The sequence below is a fragment of the Hemitrygon akajei genome, chromosome 1 (genome assembly GCF_048418815.1).
Source record: "Hemitrygon akajei chromosome 1, sHemAka1.3, whole genome shotgun sequence".
Lineage (NCBI taxonomy): Eukaryota > Metazoa > Chordata > Chondrichthyes > Myliobatiformes > Dasyatidae > Hemitrygon > Hemitrygon akajei.
The window spans coordinates 81,153,966-81,167,184 of record NC_133124.1 but is presented as its reverse complement, the minus strand read 5'-3'; the positions used below and the strand labels follow the sequence as shown (position 1 = coordinate 81,167,184).

The 13,219-nt window shown below is 39.2% G+C and overlaps 1 protein-coding gene across 2 annotated transcripts in view; it reads left to right on the top strand.

Moving 5' to 3' along the window:
* The window catches only part of cdh7a (cadherin 7a), a 220,183-nt gene that overhangs the window by 118,417 nt on the left and 88,547 nt on the right, over positions 1-13,219 (top strand). For both annotated transcript variants that reach the window (XM_073046464.1, XM_073046472.1), the window contains one exon: positions 6,624-6,791. In XM_073046464.1, the coding sequence (XP_072902565.1) occupies positions 6,624-6,791 (168 nt within the window). The remainder of the gene's footprint in view (positions 1-6,623; positions 6,792-13,219) is intronic.

The following is a 13,219-nucleotide window of genomic DNA, read 5'->3' as shown; positions in this document are numbered from 1 at the left end:
GCCATTGGAAAGAAGGTACAGGAGCCTCAGGACTCACAGCAACAGGTTCAGGAACAGTTATTACCCCTCAACCATCAGGTTCTTAAACCAAAGGGGCTAATTTCACTCAACTTCACTTGCCCCATCACAACTTATGGACTCACTTTCAAGGACTATTCATCTCATGCGCTCAATACTTATAGCTTATTTATTTATTATTTCTTTCTTTTTGTATTCACACATTCTGTTGTCTTTTCACACTGGCTGAACGTCCACATTAGCGTGGTCTTTCATTGATTCCATTTTTATTCTATTATTGATGTATTGAGTCTGCCTGTAAGAAAATGAATCTCAGAGTTGTATATGGTGATATATATGTACTTTGATAATAAATTTACTTTGAACTTTGAATTCAAAGACATGGATTTTAAGGAGTCTCTCAAAAGATGGGAAGTAGGAAGAAGAGTTGGAGAGTAAGTGGTAGATGTGGATACAACTATGGTGTTTAAAAGGCATTTAAGCTATCAGGCTATTTGGCTCTATAATGAGTCAACCTATAGCCGGTAAAGTAATGACCCCCTCCTGTTAGACTGTTTATGGTAAGTTATTCTTTATTCTTTCTACTTATTTTCTAATATTTATAACTGTGCACTTATATTGTTACTGTGACACTAATTTCCTTTGGGATCAATAAAATATCTGTCTATCCAGCTATTTTGACAGGTACATAGAGAGTTCAAAGTTCAATGTAAATTTATTATCAAAGTACATATATGTCAACATATACAATCCTGAGATTCAATTTTCTGTGGGCATAATCAGTAATTCCAAGAAACAAAATAGGATCAATGAAAGATTGCACCCAACAGGGCCAACACACAACCAATGTGCTAAAGACAACAATGTGCAAATACAAAAAAAACAATAAATTACACTGTTGTTGTATACAGCAATGAATACAGAAGTGAATGCAAAACAACAGAAAGGTATAAAGGTTGTAGTTCAAACTAAATGTATGCAAAAGGAAATGTGGAGTTGCAATACTGGAATGACGAAAAAGTGGAATTACGAGTACTGGAATGAGGCAGCAGCACCAGGAAGAGAGATTTAATGAGGTAAATGCTCATTCCTTGCTTTTTAAGTGAAACGTACAATTATGAAATCTCATACCTCATAGTTCTAGTGGGAACCCTCAACAAGACAGGGTAAGAGAAAAGATAAAGCTCTCCAATGAGTCATGGAGACCCAGGAATCGGGTTATCAACTGGTGCTGAGATTTTATAATTTGCGTTTAATCTATGTTGAAGGTGAAGTAGAACTTGCTAACTGCTCCTGCTGACTGCACACTATTGGAGCCCAACGCTACTAATTAATTATTAATCATCTTATCAACACAATGTCTAGTTTTTAAAGGGAAACTTTTTACCACTGACTGCAAGTGTTCATTATCCCTTCAGCAGAATCATTAGGAGCCCATTGGTGCTTGAGTATAGCTTGACAATGAATGGAAGATAATACATCAAAATTGGAAAAGTGTTTATAATTAGAAGGCCTCAGAAAAAGAGTTGTCATCTGATGTTTAAATTGAAGAGGAAAATTACTGATCTGAAACTTGTCTCTAACCACAATTCTTCTGTAAAGTATGGCTTCCATCTCTCATTAGTAAATGATGGAACATCTTATGCAGATGAAATATATATCTGAAAATCTGCTACGCTATATTTTTTAAGGGAGGGATGAACTACAGCTGGGGTGTATTCAGAAGTTAGACCTGAACAAACAGGAGTGGAGGACCTTTGTTGCTGCCCTACATGCCACGAGGCATTACGGGCAGTAAGTAAGTAATAGTATATGGGGGAATTGAAGGTGGGGGATTATATGGGAGGCAGGGTTTAAGGGTCGGCACAACATTGTGGACTGAAGAGCCTGTACTGTGCTGTACTAGTCTATGTTCTATGTTCTAATAGGAGTCCTATAGTAAACATGTCTTGTGTGCATTGATTGAAGATAGATCTATGACCATAAACTGTTTTGGGATATCAAAACAAGTAAAGAGTACAGAGATTCAGATCAATATTTTGCATAAAGATTGGAAACTGCTGTGACTTTTGCTTCATAGAGAAAGGAAAGAGGACAGAAGGAGTGTTGTGTATTTCATATTTCAGTAATATTTGAGTAATATTATAAATATGTTTGATTATGCATTCCTTGGTGTTCACATAATTCATTACAGATTATATGTAAAAACACATGAATGGTATATGTCAGAACGCCACAGCATCATATGTATATGGCTCACTTAAAGTAAAAATGGCACATACACATTATTCCCTGCTCTGTGTTTTTCTTTCAACTGGTTTTCTCCTTTGACTTTCCCAAGCAGAACAGGGTAAACATAAACATCTGTAATTGTATGGAAGACGGGAGGGATTAAATGGTGCATGGTGAAAGAGGGTATTCAAACAAAAGATAGACCAGGAAGGATTGTAATCAAAGTAGCAAACCTGCCTCCCCTCTGTCCTTTTCTCTCTCAGAATCAAGATTAGAATTAGGTTTATTATCATTGACATATGTTATGAAATGTGTTGTTGTGTGGCAGCAGTACAGTTCAAGACATACTGTAAAATATTACTATAAGTTGCAACCAATCAATAAATACATGAATAGATAGATAGATACATAAATGAAGTGAAGGATAAATAGCTAGGTAGCGTTCATGGGTTCATGCACCATTCAGAAATCTGATGGTGGAGGGGAGGAAGCTGTTCCTGAAAAATTCAATATGAATTTCCAGGCTCCAGTGTCTCCTCTCTGATAGTAGCAATGGGAGGAGAATACATCCCAGGTGGCAAGGGTCATTATTGATGGATGCTGCTTTCTTGAAACACGGCCTTTTGAAGATGTTGATGGGGGTGCTGTGGGTGGGGAGGGTTGTGCCTATGATGGAACTGACTAAATCTACAACTCTCTGCAGCCTCTTTTGAACCTGAGCATTGGTGCCTCCATAGTGATGCAGCCAGTCAGAATGCATCTGTAGAAGTTTGTTACAGTCTTTCCTTCTCCTCCTGATCTACCCAGATCCTCCTGCACACACGCAACCACACTCTCTCCAGCCCCTATCATGCGAACTTCCTCTTCCATCCACTCCATCTGCCCATCATTCACATACTCCTCCCACTGGGCCCCTTCTCCTGTTCCCATCTGTCATCCACATCTTCCTTATTCGATTCCATGCTCCATGTTACTTTACTGTCAGATTCCATTATCTGCAGCCTCCAACTGTCATCTCCCAGCCTCTATTGTTATTTCCACTCTCCCCTCCTCCATCTCTCTGTCACCACCTCTCAGCTAGATCCATCACTTGCCAGCTCATGCTTAGCCTTTGCCCCTCACCGCTTTATACAATCGCTCCTCGTTCTTTCAGTCCTGATGAGGGATCTCAATATCAAATGTTGATTGTTTATTTCCCTCTCATGATCTGCAAAGTTCCTCTAACAGCTTCTTTAGACTCCATGTTCCAGTACCTTCACTCTCTTGCATCTCCAAGTCAATATCTGACATATTAAGTTGGGAGTGCTCTTTAGAAGATGAGATACCATTCCTCAACTAACAGCGGGCTTTATTAGAGAGAGATAGAGAGGGAGTGGTGACCCGAAATTCAAGATCATCCTTGCGCATTGTGCATTTTGTTTGATCTCACAGTGTAGAGCAGATCACACTGCAGGTCACCCCTACTGCTGTTAATGTGTAAACACTTCCCTAGGATACTGACTCACATTAGAAGTGAACCACAATTCAAAGTGTAATACAGTAAACAATTGCCAGCTCCAATCTTTCTGATCTCTCTACCCTCCATCTGCGCCAGGAAACACGAGAAAAAATATTTTTATTACTGGAGATTATTAAAGATTTTGCAGCTAAATTGTATAAGATTCAGAACATTGCAATGTGACTGAATAAAGGAAAAATGAATTTGTGTCCTTTACGTTATTTCATTTTATCATTTAATCTTTCAAAAGTCATAGCATTCCGTGATCATCATTAAATGTGTGGTGTTAACTAAGTTTGTCTACGAACAAAACTCAGGAATAACTAATTCCCTTTCTAATTATTTTGACCGCAGAATTGTCAAGCTCAGCACATCATTAAATTGACTGAGATTATTCATCTCAATAAAACGAAGTCTGTCACTCTCACAACAATATTTTATACAGAGTTCAATTTGACTTTGGCTGTTAACATTCTTATTTATAGCCTAGAAGTTCAGCAGAGTGATATAATGGCACAGCTTCTTAATTTGCGTTTGTTTCTAACACTTCCCACTGCCAATTTACACAGAGGTGCATTTTACACAGGTTAAATCTCTTTAAATCGAGGGCTGAGTGAATCAGAATGAAGTGGGTCTCTATATGGTAATATCAGATAGAGTAATTTCAAGAGTCATTTGTTCCAAGATTGGTATTGCTGCTGAGATTACATATTCAGTTTTTTTTAAATTACTCTAAGATTAAGTTAAATAAAACACATGGAAGCCTTGACTCTCTAAGTGGAAGCATTAACAACAATGTTGAGGAGGTTGTGCTTTATAAATAAGCTGGGTTTATTGGCTATCTATGAGCTTCACATTTTAGGATGAGTGACTTTTGGGTCAATGCACGGGAGACTTTCTGGTGTGACCAGAGAAGGTGGTGTTCTTAAAACTAAAGCGAAGGTTAAAAGGACATTTAATGGAGATGCACAAGTGAAGTAAAAAGTTTGGTAAGGCAATGTACAGTTGATTTGGGATACAGCCTGCTCCAGGGTTATAAGCACCCAACTTATAGCCACACATTCATAGGAATGAGCTTCCATGATATGATATTCAAAAGTCTGACGTACATAGAGAAGTTTGTTCCTATAAATGATGGAACTAGTATTCTCTTTCTCTCCACTTTTAGTAATTGTTCTTTCTTATCAATCTTATGTGCTTTTGATGACATTAGTTGCACCATGTGGAGGTGTGGTTGCCACTTTCAGTGTATTTTCTGACATGGGGCAAAACTGACTCATGGATGTTGGTAAAAACAGAACAGAACAGAAATCTCTTGATCCTTATTATTATTAAAACTGGTCAAGTTGGAATTACCCAGGAGGAGCCATATTCTACTGTAGCTGCAAGGAAAAGGTATTGGTGCTGGGGGAAGAGGCAAAAGGAGAACCATTAATAGTTTGTGTAAATCGAGTTCTGTTAATTCTGTAAAAGTAGAGCCTGCCTGTTACCATGTGACAGTCTGTATTGATAATCCACAATACTGCAAATGATGTACATGTAAAATAAGCTCAGTGCTAAGTAGTCAGTGAGCCTTACTCCTTGTCTCTGTCCTCAGATTGTACGGCATGTTTCCAACATTTTCTATTTTATTAGAGGATTAAGACAGTTAGAAGCAGACAAAATGAAATCCCTTTTTAAATGGTATATTGTTGTGATCTGAAAATAAATTTGGTGTAAATATTCGAAAGAAAATTGGATATCTACAGTACTGTGCAAAAGTCTTAGGCATATGAGGGGTGATTGATAAGTTCGTGGCCTAAGGTAGAAGGAGTCAATTTTAGAAAACCTAGCACATTTATTTTTCAACACAGTCCCCTCCTACATTTACACACTTAGTCCAGCGGTCATGGAGCATACGGATCCCTCCTTTGTAGAAGTGGTCCACAGCTGGGGTGATTGATAAGTTCATGGCCTAAGGTAGAAGGAGATGAGTTATACAGCTCTCATTACATGCACATGCAGTTCAACTCTGAGTGATTGTGCAGAAAGTTTGAAGTTAATAACTCATCTCCTTCTACCTTGGGCCACAAACTTATCAATCACCCAATCCTGTGGACCACTTCTGGAGGTCCAAAACGCCGACTTCTACAAAGAAGGGATCCGTATGCTCCACGACCGCTGGACTAAGTGTGTAAATGTAGGAAAAATAAATGTGCTAGGTTTTCTAAAATTGACTCCTTCTACCTTAGGCCACAAACTTATCAATGTAGAAAAAATCTGCAAAGGGAAGATGCTTTCAAAAATAATAAATTGTAAAGTTTCTAAATATAAAAAAAAACTGTAAAGAGCAGTAAACAGTAAAGAACTAAATCAAATCAATATTTGGAGTGATATTCTCCTTTTCTTTCAAATCCATCAGTTCTCTTAGGTACACCGTCATGCAGTTTTATTAGAAAGTTGTTTGAAGCAGCTTTGAAAACTTGCCACAGTTCTTCTGCAGACTTTGGCTGCCTTGTTTGCGTTTGTCTCTCCAGGTGTTCCCAGGCAGCCTTGATGATGTTGCGTTCAGGGCTCTGTGGAGGCCATACTGTATAAAACATCTAGGGTTCTTTAAGACTTTTACACAGTACAGAGATGTGGAGAAAGAACAGGGGAACTATTTGAATTGCCTTTTATCTAGCAGAAGCATATAGTAGATTTCTTGAAATTATGATTCCATAAAACATTACATAAACATGATTGACAACTTCAAGCAATCAGTAAAATTTGGGTTTTGTTTTGAACATCGTTGTGTATAGCTTCCCCCCAGAGAGAACCAACACACTGAGATGAATGCCTGTTTGTTCGAGACATATGGAGAACTATCATTGATCTTTCTGGCTCTGTCTTTCAGGAGTCGTTAGAACAGCTCTCCCCAACATGGACAGAGAGGCCAAGGATCGCTACCTGCTGGTTATCCAGGCGAAAGATATGGTTGGACAGATGGGAGGCTTATCTGGAACAACATCAATCACTGTTACTCTCAATGATGTCAATGACAACCCACCACGCTTCTCTCGTAGTAAGCAAACTTCTAACCCTTTACAGATGATTACTTACCCAGAACTGCATCATGATATTTTACTTGGTTGGTCAGTGAAGGCTAAATTTCTTTCATATTTTAATTATTAACCATTAATATGTTGCACTGGAGGTTATGCTCAGATTAACTTTTCTGAAGTGTAATTCATTTGAAATTTGCAAAAACTAGCTTAAAAATTTTAAGCAAAATTTGTATTGAGCTGTTGCACTAATGATGGGACAAGGTCTGGGCATTAAACCTGTGTGAGAGTGTTGGCCACAATGGGAACAGATCTACTTCTGTACTAACACACAAAGGAATGATGGGAGTCAGAGAATTAGGCAGCATCTATGGAGGGAAATGGACAGCCAGTTCAGGAGCCTGGTGTTTGTAGGGTATTAACTGTTCCTGAACCTGGTGATGTGGGAGCTAAAGCTTCTGTATGGCCCAGTTGATGGTAGTGGAGAGAAGAGAGCATGGCCTGGATGTTGGAAGTCTTTGATAACGGATGCTTCTTTCTTGTGGAGGCGTTCCAAGTAAATGTGTTCAATGGTGGGGAGGGCTTTGCCTGTCTCTGGTCTCACCACTTACTATCCCCTCATTATTCTGGCCACCTCCTCTCTCCACGCTCAGCTCCAATGTAGTGACTCAATGGGAAATGTCAACAGTCCTTTCCTCCCACAGTTGCTGCTTGACCCACTGAATTCTTTCAGCAGATGTTGCTCCATAGCTCGAGGGGCTATACAGTCAACTCCTTCTCCTCATTCTTTTATGTATGGATTGTGATTGTGGAAGGTGATGACATTTTGGTGCATGTGTTCAATAGATCCTCTGTGTTTGTAAACTGCTAAGTAACCAATAGGAATGATTGTGTTCAGTTTTTATGAGTTAATCAGATTTACTGCTCAGCCAAGTTTAACAAATAGCATCTTACAGTGTGTATGAGATTACATTGTCCCATAGCCATTGAAAGACAATCACTTTTTCCATATTCTAACCTACTGCATATTCGGGCTTCATTGAAGCTAATAGTGCGGGAGCCACCTCATTTAGTGGTGAATATTATTTATGTTATTTCGTTACAATGCAGCACTCCCATACTCCTGGGCTGGAGTGTCAGCCTAGGTTTTTGGTGTTTAAATCTTCAGAGTGGGATTTTAAACCAACATGCAAACTGGTGAATGTTACCAATTGACACTGGTAGCAGGAATTCCTCACAGATGTTGACCACAAGTAAGATAAGAAATAGTTCTGCAAATGCTGTGGATTTGCACAACATAAGGTAACACTTTCTATATTAATAGTTAGTTTGTATATCTCCTTGATATGCCTTATGCCAACTTTATGACTGTAAGAATGTTACTTTTTAATCTAACAGATGATGATGAGCACTTAAGGTGCTCCAAACATCTAATCAAAATACATAGAATGTGATTTGAGAACGATATTGCACAGATGAAGCAAATCGGTCCTTAACAACTGAAAATGCTTCAGGAGGGTGTTAGAAGAAGAGCTGGAGGAGGGAAGTTGTGGAAGACTGTCCTTAGCTTTGATGGGAGGTTGGATAAACTTAGCTTGCTTTCTTTAGAGTCTTGGAGGCTAAGGGTAGATAAACCTCATAGAAGATCATAAATTTATCAGAGATATAATGAGAAAGATAGAAAGACAGAGACTTTTTTCTAGGGTAGAAATGTTAGATACTAGATGACATTGCTTTAAGGTGAGAGGTGGAAAGTTAAAGATGTGCAGGGCAAGTTTTTTTTCTAATATAGAGAGTGGTAAATACCTGGAATGCATTGTCAGGGATAATGGTGAAAGCTGCTACGATAGTGGTGTTTAAGAGGCTTTTAGACAGATACCTGAAAATCCAGCGAATGCAGGGTATGGACCCTGGGCAGGCAGATAGGTTTCATTCAGTTTGGCTTCACCATTGGCACAGACATGGTGAGCCATTTCTATGCTGTACTGTTCTACTTTCAATATTTTATGTTCTAACCCAGCCAAAGAAGAAAACATTGGAAATACTCAGCTGGCCAGGTGGCATCAGTGGAGAGAGAAAAACATAGTAAGTTGTTCAGATCAAAAATTATAAGAAGCTAAAGCGTTAATGCAGACACAGAGGTAAAAGTGGAGGAATTCAGAACCACCAGTTCAGAATACAGGACTAACAATTTAAGACAAATTACAAGTGACATCTTCCTGCTACATTAGAGCCTTTCCATTTCATTTGTCACTCAGATAGGCCCACTGATGATGTTATAGCATCTAGGCTCACTGTTTTCTGTCCCCACTTAAAAAATGGTGCCTCATCTGCCAGGATGTTGTTTATTAACTTCTGCTTGGCACTTAATATGATCATCTCCCAGAAGCTGGTGGGTAAACTGTTCTCGTTGAGTCTCAGCACCTTTCTCTGTAACTGGACCTCAGGCTACCTGACAGAAAGACCACAGTCAGTCCGTGTTGGCAGCAACATCTCTAGCTCCATCACTCTGAGCATGTGCCCCCAGGGCTGCATTCTCTGCCTGCTGCTGTTCACATTGTTGATACATAACCGGACAGATAGATTCAGTTCAAATTCGATGATGACACACAATCAACAACGACAATGAGACAGCATTCAGAGAGGAGATAGAGTGGTTGTTAGAATGGTGAACCACAAGACTCAACATGGACAGGACTAAAGAGATGATTGTGGACTTTGGGGAGGTACATGCTGACCCTCCTCACTGTATTTACACAGCTCCTACATGGAGAGAGATAAGAACACGAAGTTTCTGAGAGTGCACATAATGGACAATCTCACTTGGCCCCTCAACACCACCTATTTGGTCAGGAAAGCTCAGCTCATCTTTAGCTCTTGAGAAAATTAGAGTGAGCGAAGCTCCCTCACCCCCATTCTAACTACAGGAGCACCATTGAAAGAGTTCTGACTAGATGCATCGCTTGTACAGGAATTGTAAGGCATTTGACCATTGCTGGACTGCTGGAGGATTATTGGAGTCTCGCTTCCACCCATCCAGGATATTTACCAGGAGCACTGCGTATCCAGGGTCCTTGACATTATCAATAGTCCTCCCATCTGTACAACAATCTTTATGACCCCCTACCTTTAGAAGGAGGTACAATAGTATTAGGACAAACTGTTAGGATGGAAAACAGCTTCATCCCCCAGGATATGAGACTACAGGACTCCCTGTTACCACCCAGGTCTCACCAGATACAAAGCACCATTAGTATTCGACTCTAATGCCCTTCCCTTGGACAACATTGGTGGCGTGGAGAGGGCAGACTTGCAGCTTGGGCAACTGTCGGTCTTCCATAAAAAAAACCTGGCCCAGGCTTGCGCCCTGGAAACTTTCCAAGTTGCAAATCCATGTTCTATCAAGACTAACAGAGGCCTACACAGTATTACACTACAACTTTTTTTAACTTGTGTCATAAATGAACCTTATTATTTGTTAATTTATTAATGATAATATTACTTTATGTGTTGTGTGGGAGCTACACAGTATATACTGTGTTGTGCACCTTGGTCCGGAGGAATGTTGTTTCATTTGGCGGAGTACATATATGACTGAAATGACAATAAGCTTGAACTTGAACTTTCCAAAGTGGGTTGCGAACTTTCAGAAAGGAGAATTGTGGAGAGTGAATCATCCTGCTCTATTCGCTTTACTTTTCTGACTATGAGGCTAAGCACAGCCACAATGCCACATTTAAGTTTGCTGATGACACTACTGCCATAGGCCAAATCAAATTAGCATAGACGAGGGAGATTGAAAATCTGGCTGAGTGATGCCACTACAACGACCTCTCATTCAATCTCAGCAAGACCAATGAGCTAATTATTGACTACAGAGGTCCATGAGGCAGATCTCATTGCAGGATCAGAGGTGGAGAGGGTCAACAACATTAATGTTATCGTTTCAGAGGATCTGTCCTGAGCCCAGCACATAAGTACACCTTTGAAGAACTCATGGTCACACCTCTATTTCTTAATAAGGTTGCAAAGATTCAACATGACACCTAAATGTTTGGCAAACTTCTTTAGATGTGTGGTGGAGACTATTCTGACTGGTTGCATCATCATGGACTCCCATCGTGTAAGCTGTGCTCTCTTCTTGCTGCTGCCACCTGGAAGTAGGTACAGAACTCTCAGGATCCACACTGCTACATTCAGAATCAGAATCAGAATCAGGTTTATTATCACTGGCATGTGACGTGTAATTTGTTAACTTAACAGCAGCAGTCAATGCGATATGTAATCTAGCAGAGGAAAAAAGTAATTATAATAATAAATAAAATAAAACATGATAATAAATAAACAAGTAAATCAGTTATGTATATTGAATAGACTAAAAAAAGTGCACAAACAGAAATACTGTATTTTTTTAAAAAGTGAGTTAGTGTCCAAAGCTTCAATGTCCATTGAGGAATCGGATGGCAGAGGGGAAGAAGCTGTTCCTGAATCACTGAATGTGTGCCTTCAACAGTCAGAAAAGTGCATGCCCTGGGTGCTGGGGGTCCTTAATAATGGACACTGCCTTTCTGAGTCACTTGTCCCTAAAGATGTCCTGGGTACTTTGCAGGCTAGTGCCCAAGATGAAGCTGACTAGACTTACAACCAGTCCTGTGCCGTAGCACCTCCATACCAGACAGTGATGCAGCCCATCAGAATGCTCTCCATGGTACAACTATAGAAATTTTTGAGTGTATTTATTGACATGCCAAATCTCTTCAAACTCCTCATAAAACATGGTTGCTGTCTTGGCTTCTTTATAACTACATCGATATATTGGGACCAGGAACAGTTATCACCCCCCAACCATCAGTCTTTAGAACAAGAGGGGGTAACTTCACTTGACCCTCACTGAAATATTCCTACAATGTATGGATTCACTTTCAAGGACTCTCCATCTCATGTTCTCAATATTTATTGCATATTTATTTATTTATTGTCTGTTTTATATTTGCACAGTTGTTATTTGTTTGATTCAATGGGTGCTTTTTCATTGATTTTATGGATTTATAGAGTATGTCTACAAGAAGACAAATCTCAGGGTTGTATATGGTGACATGTATATATTTTGATATGGTTTTTTTTTTAACTTTGATTGCCTTTAAGGCTGTGACATATTTTTGAAATATAAGGGAGTGAAGGGTTTATGGGAAACGGGTAGAAAGGTGGAGCCTAAGATCAGTAAGCCAATGATGGGCAGGATAAGGTTGGTGTCATAGAGTTATACATTATGGAAAGCAGGCCCTTCAGTCCAGCTGATCCATGCACAATACAAACTAGTCCATTTGCCAGTGCTTGGTCCATATCCTTGAAAATATTTCCTATCTACGTACCCATAGACATATGGGTACATACCCATACCCTTTTGAAAGTTGTTATTGTACCTTCCTCAATTACTTCCCCTGGCAGCTGATTCTGCATGGAGGTATAGGAGGTACCTAATAAAATGGTCTCTGTGTATGGTCAAGGTCCTCTGCTTCTGTAGCCCATCCACTTCAAGGTTTGATGTGTTGTGCGTTCAGAATTGCTTTTCTGCACACTATTGTAATGCGTTGTTGCTTGAGTTACTGTCAGATTCCCATCAGCTTGAATCTGTCTGCCATCCTTCTCTGACATCTTTCAGTAACAAGGCATCCACTCACTGGATGTTTTTTTTTTGTTTTTTTGCACCATTCTCTGTAAATTCTAGAGACTGCTGAGTGTGAAAATCTCCAGAGACCAGCAGTTTCTGAAATACTCAAACCACCCTATCTGGCGCCAACAATTATTCCATGGTTAAAGTCACTTAGATCAAATTTCTTCCCCATTCTGATGTTTGGTCTGAACAACCAACTCTTGACCATATTGTTTTTATGCATTGAGTTGCTGCTGCACGATTGGCTGATTAGATACTTGCATTAGTGAGCAGGTGTAAAGATATACCTAATAAAGTGGTCACTGAGTGTAGATACCACCCTTAGTGTTAAAAATGTTGTTTGCTCAAATTCCTCATCAATCTTTCCCCACTCACCTTAAACCTATACTCTCTAGTTTGTTTCCCCTATATATATATAGTCTCCTACTGCTCTGCAAGTCTGGAGAAGGAGTTACTAGTTACAGGATGTAATGCTACTTTGGTGTACATGTTAACACTTTCAACAGAAATCCTGAACATTCATGAATAAATGAATAATAATTGAAAATGATTAAACTCAACTTTTTACAGGAAGAGATATTCAGATTTGGTGTGCTGTAGGTTCAGAATCAGGTTTAATATCACTGGCATATGTCATGAAATTTGATGACTTTGTGGCAGTAGTACAATACAATACATAATAATATATAAAAAAGAAAAATAAGTCCATCAATTACAGTAAGTATATATAAGTATATTAAATAAGTCAGTTAAAAAATAGTGCAAAAAACTGAA